Source organism: Salvia hispanica, chromosome 5 (assembly GCF_029641045.1).
Source record: "Salvia hispanica isolate PSC_SH4W2 chromosome 5, Shi_PSC_v1, whole genome shotgun sequence".
Taxonomy (NCBI): Eukaryota; Viridiplantae; Streptophyta; class Magnoliopsida; order Lamiales; family Lamiaceae; genus Salvia; species Salvia hispanica.
Window position 1 is genome coordinate 1,760,751 of NC_142696.1, and position 26,541 is coordinate 1,787,291.

At 38.5% G+C, this 26,541-nt stretch overlaps 6 protein-coding genes and 1 non-coding gene across 8 annotated transcripts; 6 read left to right on the forward strand and 1 right to left on the reverse strand.

Annotated features, from left to right (window-relative positions):
* Positions 1 to 3,293: 3,293 nt before the first annotated feature.
* TRNAK-UUU (transfer RNA lysine (anticodon UUU)) lies at positions 3,294 to 3,366 on the forward strand. The gene has a single exon. It is a non-coding gene; the product is annotated as a tRNA-Lys (tRNA).
* Positions 3,367 to 3,422: 56 nt separating this feature from the next.
* LOC125188026 (Tetratricopeptide repeat (TPR)-like superfamily protein) lies at positions 3,423 to 6,265 on the forward strand. The gene is made up of 2 exons (XM_089058492.1): positions 3,423 to 5,637; positions 6,103 to 6,265. The coding sequence occupies exon 1, from the start codon at positions 3,521 to 3,523 to the stop codon at positions 5,549 to 5,551; it is 2,031 nt and encodes a 676-aa protein (XP_088914618.1). The 5' UTR covers positions 3,423 to 3,520; the 3' UTR covers positions 5,552 to 5,637; positions 6,103 to 6,265.
* A 1,628-nt stretch (positions 6,266 to 7,893) lies between these two features.
* LOC125187476 (uncharacterized) lies at positions 7,894 to 10,783 on the reverse strand. The gene is made up of 2 exons (XM_048084074.2): positions 9,969 to 10,783; positions 7,894 to 8,483 (listed from the first exon to the last, which is right to left on the reverse strand). Exons 1-2 carry the CDS (start codon positions 10,246 to 10,248, stop codon positions 8,113 to 8,115), a joined length of 651 nt encoding a protein of 216 aa, XP_047940031.1. The 5' UTR covers positions 10,249 to 10,783; the 3' UTR covers positions 7,894 to 8,112.
* Positions 10,784 to 12,270: 1,487 nt separating this feature from the next.
* Positions 12,271 to 13,582, forward strand: LOC125188030 (uncharacterized). Its single transcript, XM_048084762.2, has 3 exons — positions 12,271 to 12,347; positions 12,549 to 13,076; positions 13,275 to 13,582. Exons 1-3 carry the CDS (start codon positions 12,342 to 12,344, stop codon positions 13,476 to 13,478), a joined length of 738 nt encoding a protein of 245 aa, XP_047940719.1. The 5' UTR covers positions 12,271 to 12,341; the 3' UTR covers positions 13,479 to 13,582.
* Positions 13,583 to 16,055: 2,473 nt separating this feature from the next.
* LOC125188028 (RPM1-interacting protein 4-like) lies at positions 16,056 to 17,839 on the forward strand. Its single transcript, XM_048084761.2, has 4 exons — positions 16,056 to 16,233; positions 16,604 to 17,143; positions 17,317 to 17,508; positions 17,599 to 17,839. The coding sequence occupies exons 1-4, from the start codon at positions 16,228 to 16,230 to the stop codon at positions 17,620 to 17,622; spliced, it is 762 nt and encodes a 253-aa protein (XP_047940718.1). The 5' UTR covers positions 16,056 to 16,227; the 3' UTR covers positions 17,623 to 17,839.
* A 135-nt stretch (positions 17,840 to 17,974) lies between these two features.
* On the forward strand, positions 17,975 to 20,939 carry LOC125188027 (uncharacterized). The gene has a single exon (XM_089059462.1). The coding sequence runs from the start codon at positions 18,879 to 18,881 to the stop codon at positions 20,655 to 20,657; it is 1,779 nt and encodes a 592-aa protein (XP_088915588.1). The 5' UTR covers positions 17,975 to 18,878; the 3' UTR covers positions 20,658 to 20,939.
* Positions 20,940 to 22,329: 1,390 nt separating this feature from the next.
* On the forward strand, positions 22,330 to 24,519 carry LOC125187176 (RING/U-box superfamily protein). Of its 2 annotated transcripts, XM_048083705.2 has the most exons (5): positions 22,333 to 22,567; positions 22,962 to 23,233; positions 23,349 to 23,406; positions 23,995 to 24,095; positions 24,181 to 24,519. In XM_048083705.2, the coding sequence occupies exons 2-5, from the start codon at positions 22,991 to 22,993 to the stop codon at positions 24,421 to 24,423; spliced, it is 645 nt and encodes a 214-aa protein (XP_047939662.1). In that variant the 5' UTR covers positions 22,333 to 22,567; positions 22,962 to 22,990; the 3' UTR covers positions 24,424 to 24,519. The 2 variants fall into 2 exon arrangements, with proteins under 2 accessions (XP_088914350.1, XP_047939662.1); XM_089058224.1 differs by having other exon boundaries at positions 22,330 to 22,567; positions 23,995 to 24,519.
* The last annotated feature ends 2,022 nt before the right edge of the window (positions 24,520 to 26,541 follow it).

A 26,541-nucleotide genomic window follows, 5' to 3' on the forward strand; every position in this document is an offset into this window, starting at 1 on the left:
ATACATATATACAAAAATCTACACAAATAAAAAACAATAATTAAATTTTATTAGCATTGAATACTTAAAATTAAATCGTCTATAAAAATAACTATATAATGCAATTCTTTGTTATTTTAGTATTGCACAATAACTATATAAATGAATATTTGTTATGTTAAAATATAAAAAAGTTAATAATAATAAGATGATCTGAATTTCACTACTTTAAATCATACTCGATGTATCATGTCAAAACTTCATAAAATATATAATAGTAGATGATTGCCGTAGGAAATAGTCATTATACTCAAAATTGTAAAAAACAATTAAAATTATTAAGACTGACTCAATGTAAATATATGCTGTCCCAATTAAATTTAAAATAATGAACAGATGGAGTTCCTCATGCGTTATATATGGTCCATCTATCAAATATGGAATCTGAAAAAAAAAAATTCTTATAATTTCATAGTTTACTTATATAGTTTATCTAGTTGGAAGTGAGATCTTAAATGCTTTTATTTGTCAAAATTTTATTAGTAAGACATACCATAACATATTGTCACTTTGGTATATCATGACTAGGGAATTTTTTCTCGTGTTAGTGTACGCTTATTTGTGCATCCGAATCTATTTTATGAAACATCATGTTTTTGTGATGCTTGTGCAGATGATGGAAAGAGGCATTGCTCCAAATCATCATACATGGACTTTGTTGATTAGGGTTGCTATAGAAGGGAGGAAGTCTGAGAATAGATTATTGCAGAATATATGACTAAATTAGATTTATTGATTCATTAATTGAATTCTGCAAGATAATGTTTTTAAGGAAAATCGAATATTTATCAAATTTAAACTTTCCTTATTTTCAAAATTTTAATGAAATAACGCAAATTCGTTTATAAATATCGTTTTTTTTTTTGTATGTTTGTTTGTAGGGATGTCAATCTAACCCAAAACTCACGGGTCGACCCGAATTACCCGGTAAAATCATAGTGTTACCACGGGGCTACACGGGCTAACCCGTATGGGTCGGCGGGTTATGCGGACTGGCCCGAGTGGGTTGCGGTTAGCCCACGGGTTGAGCATTTAATATAAAAATATAATTAAAATTTTGGATTATATACTTATATAAAGTATATTTGGTAATATTAATATTAAATACAACATTGATATGAAGAATATATGGTAATTATGTCTTCTCTTTCAAATTGAAAGTTAGAGTTATATGAAATGTATGATTTCCATTTAATTGTAGTCAGATTAATGTGTGCTATTAATTAAACGATATGTTTATCTATTTTGTTTCAATTTTCAATTGCTATTATTTTCTTTCTCTTGATCACTTTGATTATACTTTACTATTTGCGACAATCTGTTTTTTAATAATTTAGAATATTGGATTGGATAGAAAGTAACATATAAGATTACTATTGACCCGAATAGCCCGTGGGTTAGCTCGAAACCTGAAGATTTAGGGTTAGGGCCGAAAATTTTTAACCCGAAAAATTCACAGCCCGAATAACCCTCACCCAAATAGCCTGACAACCCGAGTGGATTGGCCCGAACCTGAGTGGGTTAGCCCAATTGACATCCATATTTGTTTGATTGCTTCGAATTTCGATTGTTGATTGCTTTGAATTTCAGGATCAGTAAGGCAAATGAGTGAGAGTTATGAAGAAGAGCTGCTTGCTCTCAACCACCAGCTCGAGCTCTTGCAAGCTCGAAAAGTAAATTCAATTACGTAATTCAATTCGATTTAACTTTTGTTGCTATATATTTTTATTTCAATTTAACTTTTTTTGCGATATTTTGTCATTCTAATCCATTGTTTGGTGGCTTAGATAGATATTTATCTTCAATGAATAATATTTTGTGTTGGTTTTCATTTAGAAGCATATGGAGGAGGGTGGTTTACGCTTCACCAGTGCTTTGGTCTACCTTCGATGGTACTATGCACTATCTTAGATTCGACGAGTTGGGTCTGAAGGATCGTAGCGATGGAGATCTTGTAATATCCGGATTTAAAAGAAATCAGGAAACCATTCCGATTTGTATTGGATTTTTCTGTGTGGGTGAAGCTTTGTACATGGTTGGGGGCCAGAGTTGTACTAAATTTAATGATATTCTAAAACCAATAAAATGTTTGTGGTCTGCACTGCCACCACCTGATGGTTCGTTAAGTGAGTCTTGGACTCTTTGCCCCGCTACTATGAAGTTAGAGCGGGACATCCCCATGCTAGCCCCGTTACATGATGGCAGGATATTCATCTGTGGGGGCACAAGTGAACGAGAAGGCTGGGCAGACATCTACGACCCGGAGAAAGGGGAATTTAATAGTAAGAACTTTACTGTGTCTGTGGGGTGTGTCCCCATCCAATCTCTTGCTTTCAGTAGACCGACCAAGTTGTTATGGTATACTATCACTACTGGATGTACGGTGAAGGATTATACCAACGTTGTAAACCATCTCTCCTCTCGTACAACATTGTTGAAGACAAATGGGATGAATTTGAGGACAACATCCCTCCACCATTATATGACATGGGAAACAGGAACCTCGTCTATGTGGGGGGAAACATTCTATTCATTATCGACTATGCATGTATTTGGTTTGTCTACGATCTATCCTCCAGAAAGGAGGTGGGGGAAGTGTGCGTGAAGGCGAGGCCTAGGGGTGAGCGTGTGCCAGTGAAAAGAGCTGTCTATGCCGGCAACAAGGATATTAGAAGTAGTAGATGGGTCATCTACATATTCATGCGGGCGGGTGATGATAACTACTGTGATCAAGAATATGCCAAGGTCGAAGTCGTCCAAGGAAAGGGCGGGGATTACACTGCTAAAGTCCAAATGAAGGGTGTCCTGAAACTCGGTCCCTATGATGACATTTATATGTAAGCCTCATGTTGATTTGAATTGATTTTGGAATTTCTTGATCCTTTTTTTATTTTGACATGCTCATTTTTGTATGCAGCTATGCAGAGAAGGACAGGAAAGGGAAAGAGAAGACAAGTGAATGAAAGATTATATATTGAAATCTCATTAATTGCATTCCATTTTCCCTTTTTGTAGGATTATATATTGAAATCTCATATATTTTTTTTGGCACATTGTAGCAATACAAGTTGTTATTTTAGATTGACAAGTTATTGTAGCAATACAAGTTGTTATTTTAGATTGACAAGTTATTGTTACGTACTTATGCTCCCTTTGAATATGAATCTATTAAGATATTTAAAAATGACATGTAAACAAATTTAATATTTTTAAAATTAAAGTATGTAATAAAACAAAAAAGTGAACACTAACAAGCCGTCTTAGCTCAGCTGGTAGAGCGCGTGGCTTTTAACCACGTGGTCGTGGGTTCGATTCCCACAGACGGCGATCATTCATTTATTATTATTATAATTATTTTTTTATTATTAATATGTCGAAATTTAAATTTAAGAATTTATTTTTGTTTAGTTCTATCACATGATTCACATCTTTTATTTATGGTGAGTGTCCGAATTTGAAACATATTTTCTCCAAGCATCAAATGCTCTTACAAAAATGGTCTCTAAAATCTCTTCTGTTGAGCTGCCGAAGCAATGCATCCATCTCCAAACTCCACGCATTGATGATCACATCAGGTTTATCCATCAACCCTCCGCAACTAATAGCAGCCTACGCTCGAACCGGCGCCATTCACATTGCCCACAAACTGTTCGACAATTTGCCAACCCGAGCCGTGGATTCTTGGAACGCCCTCATCATCGCCCATTCCCGCCTCAACACTCCATCTCAAGTCATCTCCCTCTACAGAGAGATGATCTCGTCGAGAATCCGGCCGGACAGCTCGACTTTCACGGTGGCCATCAAGGCCTGCACCACCTCACTGGACTTGGAATCGGGCCGAGAAATTTGGAGAGACGCCGTGGAATGCGGATACGGGGGCGATGTCTTCGTGGCCTCGTCCGTGCTGAATCTGTTTGTCAAGTGCGGGGAGATGGACGAGGCGATGAGGGTGTTTGATGGGATGGGGAGACGGGACGTTGTGTCGTGGAGCACGGTGATCGCGGGCTTGGCGAGGAGCGGTCGGGCGGGGGAGGCGCTGGAGGTGTATCGGAGGATGCGGGAGGACGGGTTGGAAGGGGACGGAGTGGTGATGCTCGGGTTGATACAGGCGTGTGCTAGCGTTGGGGATTTGAGAATTGCTACTTCTGTTCATGGATATTTGGTTTGTAGATTGTTTTGTGTTGATGATGTTGTTGTTGAGACTAGTCTTGTAGATATGTATGCCAAGATTGGGAGATTGGATTTAGCTTTGATCATTTTTAGGAGGATGAGATTAAGAAATGTGGTTTCTTGGAGTGCTTTGATCTCTGGTTATGCAAGAAATGGGAATCCTGGTGATGCTCTGATGCTTCTTGTTGAGATGCAGAGTCACGGGTTCGAGCCCGACTCGGCCTCGCTCGTGGGCGCGCTTCTCGCGTGCTCCGACCTCGGTTTCTCGAGGCCGGGGTTGGAGATCCACGGATTCGTCGTCCGGAGAGGGCTCCAGACGGATCGCGCCGTGGAAACCGCGCTCGTCGACACGTACGCGAAGTGCGGCTCGTTGCCCCGCGCCCGGGCGCTCTTTGAGAAGGCGCGTGCTCGCGACGGGATCCTCTACAACGCTATGATCGCGGGCTACGGGATCCACGGGCGAGGGGAGGAGGCGCTCTCGGTCTTCCGCCGGATGGTTGTGGCGCGGACGAGGCCGGATCATGCGACATTCGCGTCGCTTCTCTCAGCCCTGAGCCACTCCGGGATGGTCGACGAGGGGCGGTACTGGTTCGACGCCATGATCAGGGACTACAAGGTGGAGCCAATGGAGAAGCATTATGTTAGCTTGGTTGATCTTCTGGCTCGAGGCGGGAGAGTCGAGGAAGCTCGGGGTTTGGTTGAGGACACGGGATGCGAACCCGGGATCGCGGTCTGGGTTGCTCTTCTGTCTGGCTGTCTCAACCATAACAAGATTTTGGTGGGAGAATTTGCAGCCAAGAAAGTTCTAGAACTGAAACCAAATTGCCCTGGGATTTACACCCTTGTTTCAAACTTCTTTGCTGCAGCAAAGAATTGGGAAGAAGTATCTACGGTGAGGCGAGCGATGAGAGCTGCCGGGATGAAGAAGGTTCCGGGATACAGCGTGGCGGAAGTTTCTGGAAAGCTCCATGCTTTTCGGGTTGAGGACAAGAGCCACCCTGAGTATGAGCAGATTTTGGGGATTCTTGAGGAGATGGAGCCTAAGATGAGGGCTTTGGGGTATGTTCCGAAGACGGAGGCAGTGCTGCACCGCGTCGAGGATGAGGAGGTGAAGGTGAAGATGCTGCGTAACCACAGCGAGAGGCTGGCTATTGCGTTCGGGATTCTGAAGACTAGGCCGGGGACGAGGCTGTTGATCACGAAGAACCTGAGAGTCTGCGGGGATTGCCATGAGGCGATCAAGTTCATGTCGATTGTAGCGGAGAGAGAAATCGTTGTGAGGGATGCGAAGAGATTTCATCATTTCAAGAACAGTAGCTGTTCTTGTAGTGACTACTGGTAGCGATGATTCGAGGAAGATGAAGACGACAGAAGTAAATAGCTCATCACTTCAAGAATGCTCGTCTCATTTTACTTTTACTATACATGGTAAAGAGACGTCACATTCCATTAACTCATTATTTTCACATTTCGTCATAAAATTAATATAAAGGTGGGACCCACATTGGACAAACTTTTTTCAGCAACTTTCCTTCACTTCACATTTCTTAAAACTCGAGCAGTAAAAAAATCATGAAGCCTATTAGAGCATCCGCAATGGTCGGCTAGCGACCGGCTAGCCGATTCGTCGCGCTGGCCGATCGGCTAGCCGAACCATTGCAATCGGCCAGCGCAAAATCGGCGAGCGGATCGGCGTGGGCTCGCCGATCGCTCGTCGCTGGCCGAAACGCTAGCCGATCGGCTAGCCGCCATTGTGGAAGCCCGATCGGCCAGCGCCGATTTTTGATTTTTTTTTTTTTTTTTTTAAATCATATATAAACGCGATTTTCGTTTCATTTTCATTTGCACCACTTGTTTTAACGAGTTTTCTCTCTCTCTAACTTTCTGTTCAAGAGCATCATCGAGTGATGGATCACAACAACGAGTCCAGTCCGGCGACGAGCGGCTCTCAGACTCCCACAGTACCCGTGGGATCTGGATGGGGGCAGATGGGCCCGGGATTTAACATCCCTTGGAATCAGATGATGGGGATGATGGCTGGTGCGCCGGGGGGGCGATGGGGGGAACCAGGGGGGTATGCCGGGGGGTATGCCGTGGGGGATGTCGGGCGGCGAGCAGGGGAGCGGCGGGCAGTCAGCGCCCGGGTGGGGGGTATGCCCCAGATGCAGCAGCAGATGATGTTGCAGCAGATGATGGGGATGATGTGGCAAGGGGGGATGCCGGGGGGGATGCCGCTGCATCCCGGGATGCCAGGGGGGGTGCAGGGGTCACCGGGAGGGGACGCGGTATATCGGCCCTCGCTTGATTTTTTGACGGCTTCGTCTCACACGTCGACCCCGGTGGAGACGCAGTTCTCTGGCGATAACCTTCTGTCATTGCATGATATGGGGATCGATCTCGGGGACGATGATACTCCCGTTCGAGCGACGCCGGCCGCGCCAAGGAAGAAGACGAGGGGAAGGGGAAGGGCAAGGCGGTCGGCGAGTCATCGCAGCCCACTGCCACCGGCCGGAGGAAGTGGACGGAGGATGAGTATGCCGCGGTGGCCAAGGGGTGGTTGGAGGTGTGCGACGATCCACTGGTTGCGAACAACCAGCGGGTCGTCAACATGTGGGCGAAGATCAGTGCTGCCTATAAGAGGCACTGCCCGCACGAGAAGGACTTCAGCAACGAGGAGGTCCGGAAGGGGTGGGAGCGCACCAGGGCCGCGGTTGGCCGTTTTGCGAATTTGTACGCCAACGCCCTCCGTCAGCTCAGAAGTGGGCAGACAGAGGACGACGCCCGGAGGATAGCCGCGAGTCAGTTCCCCTTGGAGGGGAAGTATAAGGAGTTCACCTTCTGGGAGTGCTTCTTGTTGCTGAAGGACTCGGAGAAGTTCCGGGCGGTTGCGACGCTGGGTGGCCGAAGAAGCAGCGACTTAACTATAGCGGCGACTACAGCGGCAGCAGCGGCGGATCCCACGACCTCCCCCCGGATGCTGAGGAGTTTCCATCCCCTCCTTCATTTACTGGTCGCCCCCGCCCGGTTGGACAGAAGCGGGCGCAGCGGGCTGCGAGGGGCGGATCCCCCCTATCGCCCCGCGAGGTCCAGTCCTCCGCCCTCCCAGCCGCCCCACTCGAGTACACTCTCCATTCGCGTAACCAAACGCGGGCTCAGATGTTACAGGTCTTCCGAGAGTGGAAGAACGCCACTGACCCACGGAGAAGAGGTTTCTTTACGAGATGCTCGAGAGCATGCGTGCTGATTTAGAGATCGCGAGGTCACGGCTGGGGGGTTCCGACGTGGGCTCAGATACCACGGGTGGCGGCAGCGGCGGCGGAGACGGCGGCGGCGACGAGGAGGGCGACGGCGACGGCGATGAGGAGTAGAGAGTGGCGGGGCTCGGGTGTTGAAGCCCTTTTTTTAAAAAAAAAATCATGTACTTCTTTTTTTAAATCTTTGTACTTTTTTTTTAATGGAATGGATTATTTTTCCCGTATATGTGTCGTAAATTTAATTCCGTATATCGCAATTTTAATTCCGTAAATGTAGTATATTTTGAATTGTTTTTATTGCGGCTGGCCTATGGCTGGCTTAAATCTGACGTGGCAGGTGGTTTGTTTAGTGTTGCTGACGTGGCAGAGGAGAGAATGGCTGGCCTATGGCTGACCTATTAACCATTGCGGATGCTCTTAAGGTTAGATAAATGTCAAAACTCAAATAAACTGGATTATAACTTAGATCAAAATCAAAAGTCTAACAACAGCATTCACAGCTGAAATCTCTGAAACTGACAGAATAATAGGTGAACACATTTGGTGCCCTGCTAACGTCCTCTCCTCCGATCATCCCATGCCACCGCGAATCAACGATCATTTCGTTGCTGAATCAAATTTCAACATTCGAATCTCACCAGCAATCGCCTCATCTTCTGTAGCCGAGAGCCTGGTTCTGGAGATTTTGGTTGTCTTCCAAAAGTCTGTCGTATTCCAGCAGTAGATCCGCTGCTTGTTTCTGGAGTGCAGCAACGTGACCTTCTGCTGTTTCGACTTTCTTGTCCTTTTCAGCCGACTCCAGCTTGAGCTTATTCAAATCCTCAGTCAAACTCGAAACCTCCTTTTTCAGCTTCTTGACTTCAGCAGAAGCTTTTTCTTCCTTCGCCTTCAGCTGAAGCTTCTCTTTCTCAAGATTCTCGACTTCTTGCTTTGAAGCACCGGTGTTGCTCCTTACTTTGATTAGTTTTTGTATGTAATGATGCATTCGATCGATCAAGAATCCGAGGAACAGAGAAAAGCCTGTGAGATCATACACAGTCATTACAATCTCAGATGAAAATGACACAATTCAATCTCATCATTCATGTCAGTAAAAACGGAACAGAGGTGATTGCAAATGCAATACCGGTTGGATAAGAATGCTAACACTAAATCACACACAAACGAATAGAGGCGACTGCAAATACAACTTTTGTATACAATGATGCATATCAGTCAAGAACCCGAGAAACGGAGAAAATAATTCAGATGAAAAATGACACAATTCAATCTCATCATTCCTCCCTTCCCCTCTCTCCTTCATATATCAGTAAAAACGAAACAGGGACGACTGCAAATGCAATGCCGGTTGGATAAGACTGTCGTTGATTTAGGGAAAATGAGAACAAGGATAAAACTGAATCACCCACCAAAAAACTGGAAATCATGTGATTAAGCCCTAAACCCTCACAAGAAGATAAACAAAAACGTAAAAATCTAATCTTTCACAACAAAATCAACACTAAATCACACACACAAACTGGAAATCATGTGATTATACCCTAAACCCTTGCATGAAGATAAAAAAATTGTGAAAATCGAATCTTTCACCGGAAAATCATAAATATCATTACTTAAGCAACATACTAACAAAAACATAAGCATCAACAATAACTTTTAATGTACGATCCATTTATATTCTTTCTAAAACATAAGCATCAGCGACAGCAAATGCAATGCCGGGTTGCATAAGATCATCGTTGTGGGGAAAATGAGAACAGGAATAACACTAAATCACACACAAACGAACTGGAAATCATGTGAATAAGCCATAAACCCTCACAAGAAGATAGAAAAAAAATGTAAAAATGTAATCTTTCACCACAAAATTTCACATCCTCCCATTATTTGACTGCTCCAGCCCTTTCTCATCACATCATTCTTAAGCAACAAACTAACAAAAACATAAGCATCAACAAGAACTCTTTATGTAGCATCCACTTATATTCTTTTCTAGACAACCACAGCAAACACAAATCCTATCATTTTACTGCATCATACAACTAACATAGACATCAGCCAAACAAAAGGATACATGAATCAAGAGCCAAAATCCGTGAAGCAACCAATAATGCCAGTTGGATAAGATCATCGTTGATTTAGGGAAAATTAGAACAAGGATAACATTGAATCACACACAAACAAACTGAAATTAAGGTGATTAAGCCCTCACAAGAAGATAATGTGAAAAAATCAAATCTTTCACCAAACAATTTCGCTTCCTCCCATTCTTTGCCTCTTCCAACTCATTCTCATCACATCAATACTAACAAACAAAACATAAGCATCAACAAGAAAGCATGATCCATGAAGCAATTTCAGCAAACATAAACCCCATCATTTTACTACATCATACAACTAACATAGACATGAACCAACCAATACAAAATTGAAAAGGACACATGAATCAAGAGCTAAAACAAGAAAACATGATCCATGAATCACCCAACAATGCAAGAACCATACCCATGAGAGTTGCCTCAAGCAAGTTTGTCCTCCAAATAACTTGATCCATTGGCGTCATAGTGCCATGTTTGGTGCCCTTGTTCTGAATCTTGAGAATGCTATACAAATCAGACAGCAAAATGGCAAAGATAGTTCCAGCAATGGTTAGAACTGTAGCCCTCCTCATCTTCACTTGATCCAAACCCTTTATCACAAGCTCCCTCAACGGACCAATCTTCACCATTAAAAGGAATGCAACCAAACCCTCCGCGCACACAACCAGAAAGAACAAAGGAATCATCTTTGCAACAACACAATCTCAACTGTCCTACAAAACTAAACCAAGTTTCAATTTTTTTTACTGGGGCTCAGTTTTCATGGGAATTAAGGAAACCCCACACCTTTTTCAGGTTAATTTTCTCAAGAAATGTGCAAGCTAAAAAAAGGGCGGAGAGCAAATCGTTTTTCTTGATTAATGAAAAAAATCAAATCTTTGAAGCAGTTGCTATAAGAGAGGAGAATCTTGAAATCCTATTTATCCTCTCCTTTCAAGAAAGTAAAACCCCAATTCTCTTTCAGTAGAATGAATGCAAAGGGTTTGTTAAAAGGCCACAGATCTGTGAAAAAAAAATAGCTGCAGAGCTAAACAGTGCACAATTTGAAAACTCCTCTCCCCTCTTGGTTATTTTTCCATTATCTAGATTAAAGGTTTGTTCTTTTTGGGATTAGTGGGATGGCATTGCTTTACAGGGCGGAAAAAGACGATCAAATAAAGCAGAGTGAATTGAGATGAGGTGTGTGCTTAAATCAGTCAAAAACATTTATGATGGTGAGATGAGTATTTTTTGAGAGCATGAATCATGATTTTGAATAGAAGTGAAGTGGAAGCATTCAATTCTTCAAATTTAGGAGTCAATCCTAAATTTTACAGTGTTCTATTTTAGGATTCAGTCTCAAGTAATTGACTCATGTCGTCAAATAATTTAATTTAGTTTTATTCGAATCTTTAGAATTTGTATCAATTCTATCACAACCTTATTTAAAATTACTCCTATTTATTTAATTTACTTGTATCAATTTTATTATTGAATTTCACTCCAACGATTGAACTATATATAACATATAAGATGATGTTATTTAAGAACACTTGTCTAAATATTGATTGTTAATATCAATACATTTTGGAAAGATGATAAAACTGATAAACGAATTTTTTTTTTTTTAGATTGCGATAAGATTGATAAAATCAATGACTATAATAATTCAATTATTAACCAAATAATAAAGATGTCATTTTTTAGGGAATATAATGTAAGGATGTATAGGTTAAATTGGTTTTGAAATAGGCTATATGCTAAAATGTGGTATGAATTTAATGCTCATAATTTTTGGTAAAGAGAACGCCAACCATACCATAATGTCATATTCATCTAACAATTATTAAGTGGTAGTATTTAATATTTATACATGTAGAATTCTGACCTGTAAATTTTCTGTATAAAAATATGAATGACAGATCTTATGGCCCAATAGAATTGGTCTATATTATTTAAATGGGCCTCACCTTAGTGTCAGGCACGGTAATACTATTTGTTATTCTTTCAATATCATTTGACTATGTCATTAATTTTTTTCGCTCTTGCCAAAAACAATAGATACATGTTGCTATATTCAATCTATAAAATTTAAAAGAAGGTACAAAAATAATTAAATATTCCTCACAAAATCACCAACATTAAGTTGTTGATCAACATTGTTATGGTTAGTGATTTTGAATTTAAGATTGACTATCGATATAAATTAGAGACGTAATTATGCTGATTTTTTTTTGGAAAAGTGACTAAATTTGGAGCAAAGGAAAACGTCATTTAGTTGAAGACATAATTGTCTATTACCTTATTTTTTTGAGACACTTTCATCAGTGTCCTTTAATTGTAGTTGTAAGACAAAAATGATTATACTTTTTACAAATGTAGGTAATGTGTTTAGTAACATACGTTAACATTCTTAATTAAATAAGAAAATGTCTTCAACCAATTTCTAAGTGTTAAATGACTCGAATAATTAATTAAATAAAAAAAATATCCCTTGCCATTTTTTAGGTTTCTACGGGACAATGACAAGAATAAAAGATATAGCATTCGACAAATATTTTAATGAATTTCATGAGTAGAATGATTGAGGGTATAAAAATTAAGGCAAGTGAGGACTTGGTCAATATGGTTAGTGCTAGAGAATAGTCAACGGTTCTTCTTATTAAGATATCAATTCATTGCGTGCTATTTAGTGTATTGGTTTAATACAAAGACTCAATTTTTATTGAATTCTTGAAACCTAACTTTGATTTTCTCCTCTGCAGCTTCTGGGCTGTGATTCTTTTGAATCTGAAGAAAAATGGCAGTGAGTTTCAATTTCACTCTCTCATACTTGTTGTTTTCGTTCTTTTTCTAGTTCTGTTTATGGAAATATCAAGATTTCATGTGTGTGCATTTATCGCGTGTATCGAAATAGTAATAAATGCATAACATGAAATCTTGATAATATTTCATGTTACGTGTATTAAATGACATAATACTGATTATTCATAATTATTGTTTGTAGAAGCAAAGGGCGAATGTGCCAAAATTTGGCAACTGGGAAAACGAACAAAACGATGTTTCTTACACAGTTTACTTCGACGGTGCAAGAAAAAATAAGGGAGGAAAGATGATAAACCCAAACGATCCCGAAGAGAATCCGGAGATGTTTGTTCATCTAGAACCTTCGTCTCTTGTTGCCACCACTCCTCCTTCTCCTCCCCCAAAATCGAGAGCTAGGCTAGAGAAGCCATTTGGGAGGCGGACTATTAGACCTGCCCCCGAGCAAAGAGATGGTGATGTTAGGAAATTCAATACTTCTTCGGGTAAGAATGAATCAAATTATGTTGGTCATGGTAGCGGCCAAAGGTATAGTAGCTCTACACGACCTAGTACTGCAAGCTCGGAGTCTAGCTTTGAGCATTCGCCTCTCCACCCTCGAGCTATGAGGCGAGGCAGCGAATCTCCGACTTGGGAAGGTTCTAGAAGCCCAGATAGTGGCCATGGCACACCTTCTAGGTCACATTTGAAGCCAACTCGTTCGGATGAAGTTGTAAGACTTCATTTCCCTTACATATTTCATTAATTTTCAATCTAGTACTATATTTTTTTTCGTATGCCAGTCTATCAATTTTGCACGTTAACTTAAGTAGATAAAAATAAGATGGTCTGGCCAACCATATATTTAGATCTCTAGATTAATAAATTATCTAAGTGTATGATCTCATATATCGCATGTATTGGAACGAAGGCGATAAAGAACAAAGACAAAGGAAAAGCTCAGGGTGCGTTGCCTCAAGTGACCGAAGCAGGAATTCAGGACGCGAACAAAGGCATGATGTATGATGTGTTGTTTAAGGCCTATACCAAAGACACAAGTACTATGAATCCGCAACAGCTAGAAGTACACTGGAAGATGATTGGAAAACTCCAGAAAGAATTGGATATTATCTAGGAGTTTAATTACGTATTCTTGATATTTTAATATTATGTAACTTTGTCATTTTTAAGATTTTGATCATGTCAATGCAACAAAAACAATTGTTTATAATAATGTCGTTGTTTGCATTATAAGAATGTAATTTGTCTGTAAATACACAAAATTTAGTGATTTTCTTGAATTTAATCCAAATTTTTTAGATGTTTTATTAAAACTTAATATGATTGCATCTAATCTTAACATCAGTGTTAACAAATCGTGATTCTGCTACAATAAATATTGTAAAATACCGTATCAACAACAATTTGATCGACAAAAATCATAAATATCTGAATGCATGATCTCTGTTAAAATTTATGCTTCATTCTAGATATTACACTTTGTCTAAACCATATAATTAAAAAAAGTCGTTCTATAGAAAAAATTTCAATCAGTCCAATTTACAAAAGAGCTAAATTTGATGTATTAAAAAAAATTGATCGAAATTATACAATTTGAGAAAAATTAGAAATTTCGTGCAGTTGGATTAAAAAAATAGTTTATGATCAAAATCAGAAAATATTACTATTCATTCGACCTCGAATATAGTCAAAATAGAATGTTTCAATTCACTCCTCTCAGTAAAACGCCAAATTAAACTACAAAGATGCATATGCATTATAGAAAGTTAAAATATATTTATCAAGTTGATTAATATATGTATAGGCCTTTGACATGGGCTAGTCCTAAAATTCCATGAAATTTATACTTATAAATTTTAATAAGATGACCCACTCCCATCTCATCTTTATCTAACAATATTTAAATAGTTTTTCTACATATATAATTCTGACTAGGGGTGGGTAGGTAAGGTATACTTTACCGAAATCATCATACCGTATACCTTACCGTAAATACGGTATGCGAAAAAGTCATACCTTTACCTTATCAAAGTTTTCGGTATACCTTATTTTCGGTATGACGAATTTCCATACCGATACCATACCTCATTTTCGGTATACCGTACTGAAGTTCGGTATACCTTACTTTTGCGGTATACCTAACTTTCAACATCAATTAAAATAGAAAATTAGAGTATTTAGAATATTATTTATATTTTATAATTTTAAAAATAAATTAAATATAATTTATTCATAATTATATTTATATTTCACAATAGATTTTATAATTTAAAAATATATAAAATATATTTTATATATAATTATGTTTATATTTTTGTGGTATATACCTTAGTTTACGGTATATACCTTAATTTACGGTATATACCGAATATCGGTATGCAGCGGTATAGCGCGGTATTTGAAAATTCATACCGTTACCTTATCGGAATCTTTCGGTAAGGTATTATACCGTACCGAAAGTCACGGTATACTGAAAATTCGATATTTTTGGTATTTTTTCGGTATGATAAGACCGGTATTTCGGTATTTCGGTATTTTTCCCCAGTCCTAATTCTGACTTGTATTTTTATGCATGTGCTATCTTATAGCCCAATAGAATTGGTCTATGACTCTATATATACGAGTATTATTTAAATAGGCTAGACCTTAGTGGCAAGCATGGCATTTTTTGTTTATTCCTTCAATAGCTAATTTCAATATCATTTGACCATATCATTAAATTTAATTCTCTAGGCAATAAACTATAGAGACATGTTGCTATATTCAAAATACACTATTTGAAAGAAGGTACATGAAATTATTAAAAATTTACATTTTGTCTGATGGACTCAAATATTCTCACAAGTTGGTGTTTGCTGGCACAAGTTGAGAGTTTAATGGTAAGCACAAACATGAATCATTCTTTTATTTTGCTAAATATGGATTAGAAATAAGATTACACATATATAATTAGAAATTGGGTGTCCACCCTAGCCGCCAATATTAATTTTAGATTTATTATATATGTATCGATTTTTATTATAATACATTAAATGGAAAAAAAAAATAGGATATGGTGCAACTGCATGTGTGACTGAAGTTGGTGATGAGCTATTGAAATATGCACACTTGAAAATGAATTTTGGACATCATCTTGTAAATCAGAAACAAACTTATTATATTACCCCATAAAAGTGTTGACAATTACCTAAAATTTTCATACACGATTACACATGTCATTTTGATCGATCGGCTAAAACTAATCTAATTTTATGTTTACCATATGATAATTAGAGATCACGTGCATTTCAATTTCATAATAAAAGTGTGACCACTATTACACTAGCTTAATTTCATTCACATTCTTTCGGTATTTTCTAGATTTCGAATCGTCAGAAAGTAAGACGTGTAATTGCGAAGATATTTTCTAGATTTCGAATCGTCAGAAAATAAGACGTGTAATTGCGGACGAAAGGAGCCTAATTTAACAAGTAAATCCTAATGGTACAAGAATAAAAGGTGTAGCAATCGTGGGTGAAATTGATGAATTTGACAAGTAGATTAATTGATAAATAGGGGAAAAGAAATATTCAAGACGAGTAAAGACTTGGTGAATGCCTAGAGAATAGTCAACCATTACCTGTGGCACTTAGTCAACGGTTGATCAACCTCTTACCATTTCTTCTTTTTCATCTTATTTAGACATCAATTCATTTCTTCTCCATCTCTATCTCTCTCTCTCTCATCGAACTTGGTGGGAGCTTTCAACACAACGTGCTATTTCGTGTTTTGGGTTCATAAAAAGATTCAATTTTTCTTGAATTCTTGAATCCTATCTTTGATTTTCTCCTCTCCTGATTTCTGGGTTTTGAAGCTCAAGAAAAATGGCAGTGAGTTTGAATCTCTCTCTCTCTCAAAAGTTTCTATTTATGGAAATATCAAGTTTTTTTTTCTTTACTATGCTAAATTTGTTTGTCTTTTTTTCACCTAAACTTGGATTTCACTTTGATATTTATATAAATTTTTCGCTTTTGTGGCCGGTTAGGATTTAGGAATGAGTTTTGGGGAATTTTTGGCTGTATCTATTTTGATTATGTTGAAATTTGGATTTTTATTGAATCAATTGATCAATCACAAACCATGATAAAAATAGGTTAATGCATTATTCAAGCAAATAGGGATTCGAACTTATGACATCAGCATAATCATATGAAATGACGTCATATATCTAAAGCGATTATTCACATTTATTGGTTGCAGAAGCAAAGGTCAAATGTCCCAAAATTTGGCAACTGGGAAAACGAACAAAACGACGTTCCTTACACCGTTTACTTCAACAATGCAAGGAAAAACAAGGGAGGAAAGATGATAAACCCGAACGATCCACAAGAGAATCCAGAGATGTTCGCTCATCTCGAACCTTCGCCTCTTGCTCCGGCCACTCCTCCCCCTCCTTATGCAAAATCGGGAGCCAGGCAGGAGGAGCCGACTGGGAGGCGGGCTGTTAGGCCCGCCCCTGAGCATAGAGACGGTGATTTTGGGCAATTTAATAAAAATGAGCCAAATTATGGTAGTGGCCGTGGTAGCGGCCAAAGATCTGGCCGCTCTGCACGGCCTAGTACTACAAGCTCAGAGTTAAGCTTTGAACGTTCGCCTCTCCATCCTCAACCTCGCCCTCAAGCCATCAATGCCATGGGGCGAGGCACCGGATCCCCGGCTTGGGAAGGTTCTAGAGGCCATGATAGTAGCCACGGCACGCCTTCTAGGTCGCGCCTAAGGCCAACTCGCTCGGATGAAGCGGTAAGACTTTCATTTTGGTCCATCCACTTTGCATGTCAACTTAAATAGATAAAAAATAATATAGGCCGACCCACCGTATATATAGATCGGTGGATTGAATTTTATTTGATTCTATAATCTTACCACATGTATTGTCTGTCCCTCAAAGTAAACGCCTCGTTTGATTGGTGCAGAATGAAAAAGGAGCAGCGGTACCAAAATTTGGGGCATGGGACGAGAACGACCCTCAGTCGGCTGAAAACTTCACGCACATATTCAACAAAGTGAGGGAGGATCGAAACAATGAGGGCGGGAATGGGAACGGCCCGACTGCTACGAACCATCATGCATCATACGCACGGGTGCAACGCTCCAGCGAGCCTAAGGTTAGAGCAACTCATCCATCTATCTATTTATCTATCGCCTTTTCCTTTGATATGATCCTTGTCTCATCTCATTGCTCTTCATACATGTAGAAATGTTGCTTTCCTTGGTGGTAGAAAATCAACGGTCGATTCTCCTTCGTTTTGCTTCCTCTTTCTCTATGCAAAGACTGCCTCACTTTTGTTTATCTATTTTGGTAATAAATGTGATGAGATGTTCATAATTTGGTGCTTCATCATCAATGTAATATTCCGAGTCATTTTTAGTCATTTCATCATACACCGTTTCCCACTTTGTACCATGTTTTGGAATGTAGAATAGTTGTTTGTGTTAGATGATTTTTTCTACTTTGATCTTACAACTTTCTTTATTTTGTGGCCTTTGTACAAACCAACCTTTAACTATTTCATGTATTCACATACATAAAAATGTAAAGTAAAAAAAAAGAGATTGTATTGTCACTCATTCACGCAATATAAGACTATGTATAGTCCAGCTCTAACATCATACCAAAACATGCTCAATGCTCGAATCAAATGTGTCGTTAAAAGGAACCTGACATAAATGATCTTGTTCAGATGCGAAGAAATAAAAAAAAAAACTTGCATGGGAATAAACATTCATATTTGAGTTATACAAACCGAAAATGTGAAGTTAAAATTATAAATTTAAATAAAGTTAGACCATAAATTGTAGAATTATGATTGGCCCAATTCAACAAAAGTTGGAATTTTAGAGCCCCATTATTTGAGCATCTGAGCCCAAATTCAATTAGACAAAATCAGGCTTCAAATCCGAAATTTCAGCGCCAGTTTATGGAGGCAAATCGAAATTTCAAAACGTTTCCGAATTTCCAATCTTCAATTCGAACGTAACAGCAACCACACTTCAAATCAATTCAAAGTTTCAATCCACTTTCTCCTTCCCTCTCTCTTTGATTTTTCAATGACCAAAATCAGCCACCATAGCTGAATCTGAGAAATTAAGGTAAATTCCCAAAACCCAAATTCAGTTCCCGCCGAGTTTTTCGGCGCCACCTGAATTCAGCTCAGTCTGTGCTCGCACTGAGATGATCGATTGCGCTTTGTGCATTTTAATCGATTGGGAGCTGGCCGCAAAGACTTGTCTTTTTTCTGGTGAGATTTGAATTGCAGCTTTTAATCATGGGGTTATCGAATGTGCTATTGCTTAGCAAAATCATGGGTAGAATCCAATTGTTGAAAGCCCCTCTTTTGTTGCTTGATTGAGGGTTTCAAATAATTTGATATTTTGTGTTAGTCAATTAAGGAGAATTTCCCCTTTGCTTACTTCTACTTGATTGGATCTAGGTTTTAATTTGGGGGTAGTATTGAGTTCGATTTCTGAATTGGGGATGAGGGAGCTAAGCATTGAGTCATTTTATGCACGGCTAAGACAGTCAGCTATAGCCTCAGCTTCATCCGCCCCTCTTCTAATCTTCCCCTCAACCTCGGATGCTGATTCACTATGTGCGTTGAAAATCATAGGGCATGTTCTTGAATCTGATTCAATTAGGTATGCCTGTTACCCGGTTTCGAGTTTCAGGGAAATTCACAAGTATGCGGGGCCAAACCTTAGCTCATCTGCGAATGAGCCCATAACCATCTTGTTGATTAATTGGGGTTGCCATAGGGATCTTAGGAGGGACCTGCAGATCGGCCCCTTAGCTCGTGTTTTCGTTGTTGACAGTCATAGGCCGATTCATTTGCATAATCTGAGTGACCAGAATGACTGTGTGGTGGTGCTTTACACGAAGGATGATGAGAACCAGGCCGATCTGGTTTATGATTTCGATGTGTCCACTGTTGCGAATGCGAGTGAGTTGAACAGTGACGGTGAGGTTGAGGAGGATTCGGAGAGTGAGGATGAAAATGATAGTGATGTTGAGGAGGGTGGGGAAGTAGGTAGAAAGAGGAGGAGAGATTCTGAAAATGAGGGGAATCCTGATAAGTTGTTTAAGAAGTTGAAGAGAGACTATTACTATATGGGAACGTACCATGGGAAGCCGTCGGGATGCTTGATGTATGAGCTGTCACATTCTCTAAGGAAGAACAAGAATGAGTTACTCTGGCTGGCTTGTGTGGCTTTAACTGACCAGTTCGTACACGAGAGGTTAACTGAAGAGAGATACCAGGCTGGGGTTATGGAACTCGAGCAGCATATTAACAGCTCAGGGAACTTGGATGCTATTACATCCGTCACACTCAAGGATGGCACAAAGGTTACTGTGCCCGATTCTTCCAGAATCGCTTATGAGGACGAGCCTAAGTTGATGTTATTGCAAGAGTGGAACTTGTTTGACTCAATGCTGTGCTCATCGTACGTGGCAACCAAAATGAAGACTTGGAGTGATCCCGGGTTGAAAAATATGCAGCTTCTTTTGGCTCGGATGGGGTTTGCAAGAGAAGAATGCAAACAGAAATATCAATACATGAGTGTAGAGATCAAACACAGAATGAAAGATATGTTTCAAAAGTTCCTACCCGAGATTGGGCTCAGGGATTTCTACTATAGAGGTTTCCTGCTGTTGCACGGGTATAGCTCGAAAGTCTCTGCTGCAGATGTGGTGTATGGGGTTACTGCTCTTCTAGAGTCGTTCGTGGAGGCAGATGGATCTTCTGGCTCGAAACAGTTTGGTGTGGCGTATGATGCTTTGTCCCTCAACAACGTCGAGAAGCTGGAGCTGGGAATGAGGCAGGCTATCAAGGTGCAACGGGCTGTTCTGAGACAAGGAAGCACAGCCATAACGAAGAAGGGGTCGATAAGGAGTGGGAGTAAGTTCAGATGGGTAAAACTCGAAGACACTGCTGATGCAAAGCTCTTATGTCACCCTCAGGCTCTAACTAAATTCGGGTTCTTCCTGATGGATGCTCTACGCGAGAAGGGAGCAAGGATGAAGCCCCTGATATGCGTTTGCTACACAGAGGAACAGAGGAAAGTCCTGATTGTTGGCATATGTGGGAAGCCACGCCTTGGCGCACGAAATGGAAACGCGTTCGGGATTGCCTTCAGAAGCGCAGCTGATGAGACCGGAGCTGAGTATTTCCACGAGCTCTTTGAGTCATCGTGGATAGTCTTGGAGGCGGCCGCAGTGAATTCGTTCATGATCAGGTTAACTGAGAAACTGTTGTGATTTGTGATCATCATTTCTTATTTGTATCTCTTTCACTTAACTGTGATTCTGTTATTCATAGATGTCTTCTTCTTTTTTGCATTCTAATAGACTAATGCTTGGTTAACTTGCATGTAACATTATCACCATTCAATTACTAGATGGAATACTTCCAAGATTATAGTTTCTTCTTTGAAAACAACTCCAACATTGGATTATAGCAGATGGGATGGGAAATGTGTACAAATAGCCGTTCGATTCGAAAGATTATATCTCATGGTTGAATATGTCCTCGTTTGTTTAGACATCTTTATAAATTGGAAGTGTAAATTGTGCAGTTGCTATTAATATTATACTGATGTGTAAGAATCTGCAGCAAAAATTCATACATACATTCCATATTTGACTACTGAGGCATTGAACTAGTAATATATAGATGTAACAATGGTGCATAAATTAATTAAGTTGTCCATTGTATTAATCCTACTACTCCTTATTTATGATGTAACAGAAGTGACCATGTACTAATGAATATTGTTTACATCATAATATGACTATAATCTCATTGCTTTCAATGTAAAAACTAAGTCCTTTTTTAACAACAAAGATTTTGAATAATAGGGCACATTAGCAGATTTTATTTTGTATTACTAGTACTATTATTTTATCAATAAGGTTAATACATGGAAAACCAATTATTATACGGAAACAATATGATTAATAACTTTCAAATTTTGTAGTTACCTAATAAAGGAAAAGAAGATCTCAATTTTCAACAAGAATAAGAAAATGAGCGGGCTAGACTAAATCAACAAATTTATTGTGGATCCTAATTTCAAACGGGAGCTCAATTTATCTCCGCAGACGACGCACATGAATCGAGAGTACTACCAGAACGTATCTCGTCTTTCAAAAAGAAGTCTCCATTGTCTCTACTTTTATTAATATTCTGTTTTAATTTTAATTTATGTCATTCCAATTGTAATAAATTTATTTCCATATATTTTTTCTTCTGTATTCAAGTTGTACGGAGTATATTATATTGCATTTGACAATTTCTATTTTGCTACCCAATTTCTACCATCTTATGATAAATACAATTATACAAATACCAATTTACAAAGAGAAAAAAAAAATCTTTAATCGTACTAAAAGTGCCTTTATCAAACTATTAATAAATACTTACATACGTCACATTAATAATTTATAGGGATATTGGCATCTAATATCATGAAACTTTCAAAAAGTTGGGTTTTTCCCACGAACTTTAAAATTGATAAATAATATCACGAACTTACCATGTGTTTGTTTTTTCCACGAATGAAAAAATTCCCACAAATAATATTATGATACGGATTTTTTTTTCGTAATTTCTTGACAACAATTTTGAAAGCTTCAAGTTTTTCAATCTTTGAAGATAGTTTTTCTTGGAGCACACCCTCCAAAAATGTTCTTCAATCTATTAAAATAACATGAATTTTTTCATTCGTGGGAAAAAACAAACTCGGGATAAAGTTCATGATATTATTTGTTAATTTTAAAGTTCGTGGGAAAAACTCATCTTTTTGAAAGTTTCTTGATATTAGATATCAATATCCCTAATTTATATTTCTAGGAGTACGAAATAATGAAAGATCTAAATTTCTAAAAATAAATAGTCTGAATTTCCAAATGAAATTACAAAGCGGCGCCCAAATTTCGTAAGTGCTGACGACGAAATGTAAATTGGCATCCCTGAAACGTGGCCAATTCCTTCTCTTCAAAACTCACAATTACTGCGTGTCAAAAAAAATTCCAAATTCCAAATTCCAATCCCTATTTAACAAATCGAAACCCTCTTCGCCTTCTTCTCTCCAATTCAAGATTTCAAATCATAAAAGTTGGTAAAAAAGTTATAGAAAGAGCACTCTACTTTTCACCGAAGAAATCAGGTTAGGTTACCATGGAGAGTTCAATTATTTTTAAAAGAATTTGTATTTCGTTATCTTGGTTTTTGTTTTTGCTTGTGCTTTGATCAATCCGTTTGATTTGATTGTTGTATCTTCGAATTTGTTGGTCGATTCTTAAAAGGATTCATTTTCGGTGAGGTTTATGGTGAATTTCTTGTTTCTTTCTGATCTTAGGGTTTTGTGTGGCTAGGTTAATTTTGAGCAAATTGCTGATTTCAATTACTTTATGCACCTTTGAATGTTCAACGAAATGATGATTTATGGATAAAGATTCAAACTTGTTGTGTTTAAATCGCATTAGTGAGTGAATTGAATTTCTATGTAATTGCATTTATATGAACTGAATTGAGTTTGGTTTGCAATGGGTGAATCTCAGGAGATCGGAGGCGTAGCAATTTCTGTATCATGAGCAATGCACAGGAAATTAGGATGTATTCAAGGGCTAGAAGTAGGAGACGGACACTGGATGTTGATCTCAATGCTTTACCACCGTCACATGAAATCGGGGAGCAGGGTGTTGTTTCGCACCATACTAGGTCCCACGGTAGGCAGGAGGCTGGAAGAAGTGCCACCGCCCTGCCTCCGCCAATTGATGTAGAGGCGCTTGATGACGACGTTATTATCTCTTCGCCTACGGCATTTGCAGAAGTATGCGAGTGTTGCTTTAATCTTGTCACCTGTTATGCATTTGAGTTTTATTTCCTATCTATAATGTTTCGGTATAGTCATGTGATTTAGCTTCTGTTTTTTTTTTAATTTTCAGGCCAAGAACAACGCCAGAAGGAACCGTGGGCGGACTGTCGTGGTTGATGTGGATAATGGTAACCTCGATATACTTTTTCTTCTTTGTCATTACTATGTTCCTCAAACCTTAGTGATCTTGCTGGTGCTATTTCCTTCGTGCGATTCATCATATTTGAAGCATACATTTGCGGATTGTGGTTGCTATTCACTTACAATGTTTTCCCAACTTAAGTAGATTTATTAGAAGTATATCATAGTATCTGAAAATCATATTGATGTTGGAGCAATTATGATACAAAAGAATGTTAGCTTAGCTTATGTGTCGTATACTTTACAAGTCTGATAGAAAAAAATGAACCTTTCGAGTACATCAGCCTCTGCCTCTCGGATTCTAATCCTAACATAGTTGTCTTTAGACCTTTTTCTTGAATATATGTCATTAGAATGCGTCTAACTAATTCCATGTCGTAACAATGCCTCCTTTTTATGTGACTAGTTCAAGTAATACAAACGAACTAGCTCAATTTATACAACTGCTGATTGAAATACGAGCTGTTCGTCTCTCCTCGTCGATGAACTTCATTCTCGAATACTTGTTTCATTCTTTCTGTTTTTTTTTTCACATTATAGAATTTTCTTGCTGATATGCTTCGACATTTTCACAGATGACAGAGCATCTCGCAACAAGCGCAGAAGGGTTCCTACAAACCAGACAATTATAAACTGCGACCTTTACATAAACCTCGAAAGCAGTAGCAACTCATCGGTAACATACAACACACCTTCCTTCCTTCGTTTTCCTCTGCTTTTTTGTTTCAGCTTATTACGCACTATGGTGTTTGAATTTTTAGAGGGAAAGTGGCAAAAGCGCTGCAGTGCCTATACCTCCCGTTCCACCAAAGGAGCCGACATTCAGCTGCCCCATTTGTATGGGCCCGCTAGTCGAAGAGATGACAACAAAATGTGGCCACATTTTCTGCAAGGCGTGCATCAAAGCTTCCATAGCTGCTCAGGGGAAATGTCCAACGTGCCGGAGAAAAACGACGACGAGAGACATTATTAGAGTGTACCTTCCCTCAACTAGAACTGCTTGAGGTCTCTGTGTGTGGGTGTATCTCTGTTATAATCGGTTTTGTACTGTCTTTACAACACACAAGATTCTAAAATTTGAGTTGGTTATTCAGTCTTTACTTCTATTTTTTTCGCTTAATGTGACAAAATATATTATGATAGTTATAGATATAATTGATTAAATTTGGTTGCTTTGTGGCATCAGTTTTAGCAGTTTGAAATTTCAATAATGAGATTTGATATTTAGTCTTAGTTCTGTGGAGTAGTATTAAGATTTATTTACACTATTTGAATATAATATAAAGCGGGCAATATATCTGTAATCTAAATAGCTGAATTAAACTAAATGGGTTTGTGTTAAAATGACAACCCTTTTAAACTGACAACGTGACACCGCTTATACAGCAATATTATAAACGCTACACAGCAATATTACAAATACTACAAAACAATCTATAGATTGCTGTATAGTGTGTCGGATATTGCTGGACAAGAAATATTGCTGGTTAAAGACCAGCATATTATTCGTCCACATGTACAAATGATTGGCTAGGAATGGTGGCATGGTGTTATTTTAAGGGATGATGGCACCCTAACATGCCCCAAACTAAATGACTTTTTTTTTTAAAAAAAATTGGTTCGAATTTTGGGATGATTTTTTTAAAATCAAGAGAAGTTTCAAATAAATATCATATTCCAGCTCTGTTAATTCATTTCATTCGTATTTTATCATAAAATTAATATATAAAAGTATAATTCACATTTTATTATAATTTATTGAGTTTTCTTAATTATAATGGGATACATAAACAGCAACGGAAGAAGTACAATTTTTAAGCAAAGTCATATAAGTAAAGATTATATTAATTCATGATCGACACTACTGAATAATGCAGGCGTTGGGATCATCTTCGCAGGAGTGGCCGTCAATCGGATAGAAATGCGATGGCGGCGGCGATGGTGGCGCCGGTGCATTCCAATACGGTGCACTCGTCCCCCTCTGAGGTGAAAACGGCGGCGTAGATGGTGGTGGTGGTGTTACCGGTGGCTCAGGCGGTGGCGTAGATGGTGGTGGTGGTGTTACCGGTGGCTCAGGTGGTGGTGTTACCGGTGGCTCAGGTGGTGGTGTTACCGGTGGCTCAGGCGGCGGCGTAGATGGTGGTGGTGGTGTTACCGGTGGCTCAGGCGGTGGCGTAGATGGCGGTGGCCGCACTTTCTTTGTCTTGCTGCCGCAGAAACATGACATTTTTGAGAATGTTGTTAAGGTGTTGTGAAAAGTATGGGAAATGTTTGTTTATATATATGTTTGAAGATTGAAGAGATATGTGAATTCATATAATGGTATGCAAAATGCTAAGTATTCCACTTAATTACTGTGATATGCTGCATATCTTATGTGAGCAATGTTTTTGAGCATTACGCGTTGTTTGTTTAGTTTATAGATTTATTTTGATTCCAATTCATTAAAAAATGTTATCTACATTTTCTTATTTTGCAATTTTCATAAAATAAAACTCAAGTAGTTCGTGTTGTGTATAACTTTGGGTTATAACTTCGAATAAATTAATAAAATGATAAATCAAGCTTTGATTTTTATGTAAAATGTAAAATTGAAAATGTGAATAAAACAAAACAAAGAAATAATGTGTCTTAAGAGAGAGCGTGATGCGCTCATACCATTTTACTATTTGGTAATTGTCTTTTGGTAATTATCTTAACTAACAATTTAGCATACATAATATTGTGATATTAATTTCATGCTAATAATTACTCCATAATTTCAAATGTAATGATGTAATTAGGATTGACAAAATAGTGCGGATAGGGTTTATCATATTTACTAATGTTAGGAATTTTTTATCTCAAAGACGAACTCGATCGTTTTATTGCATTCAAGTTCATACTATTTTTTAAAATAAATTCTTGTATAGTTGTAGTTTTTATTTCATTGAATCCTTATTTAATCGATTTCCTTTAGTTTAATATCAATGTTAATAAAATTTCATAATAAATTGTAAATTAATTTGGTAAAAGAGTTTTGTCAAAATATAAACCAATTAAGGTTAATATGAGTGTGTTGAAAACCTCTCTCCACAACTCCTCCAACTAAATTCCTTGGTAGAGATAGCAACATATTGAAG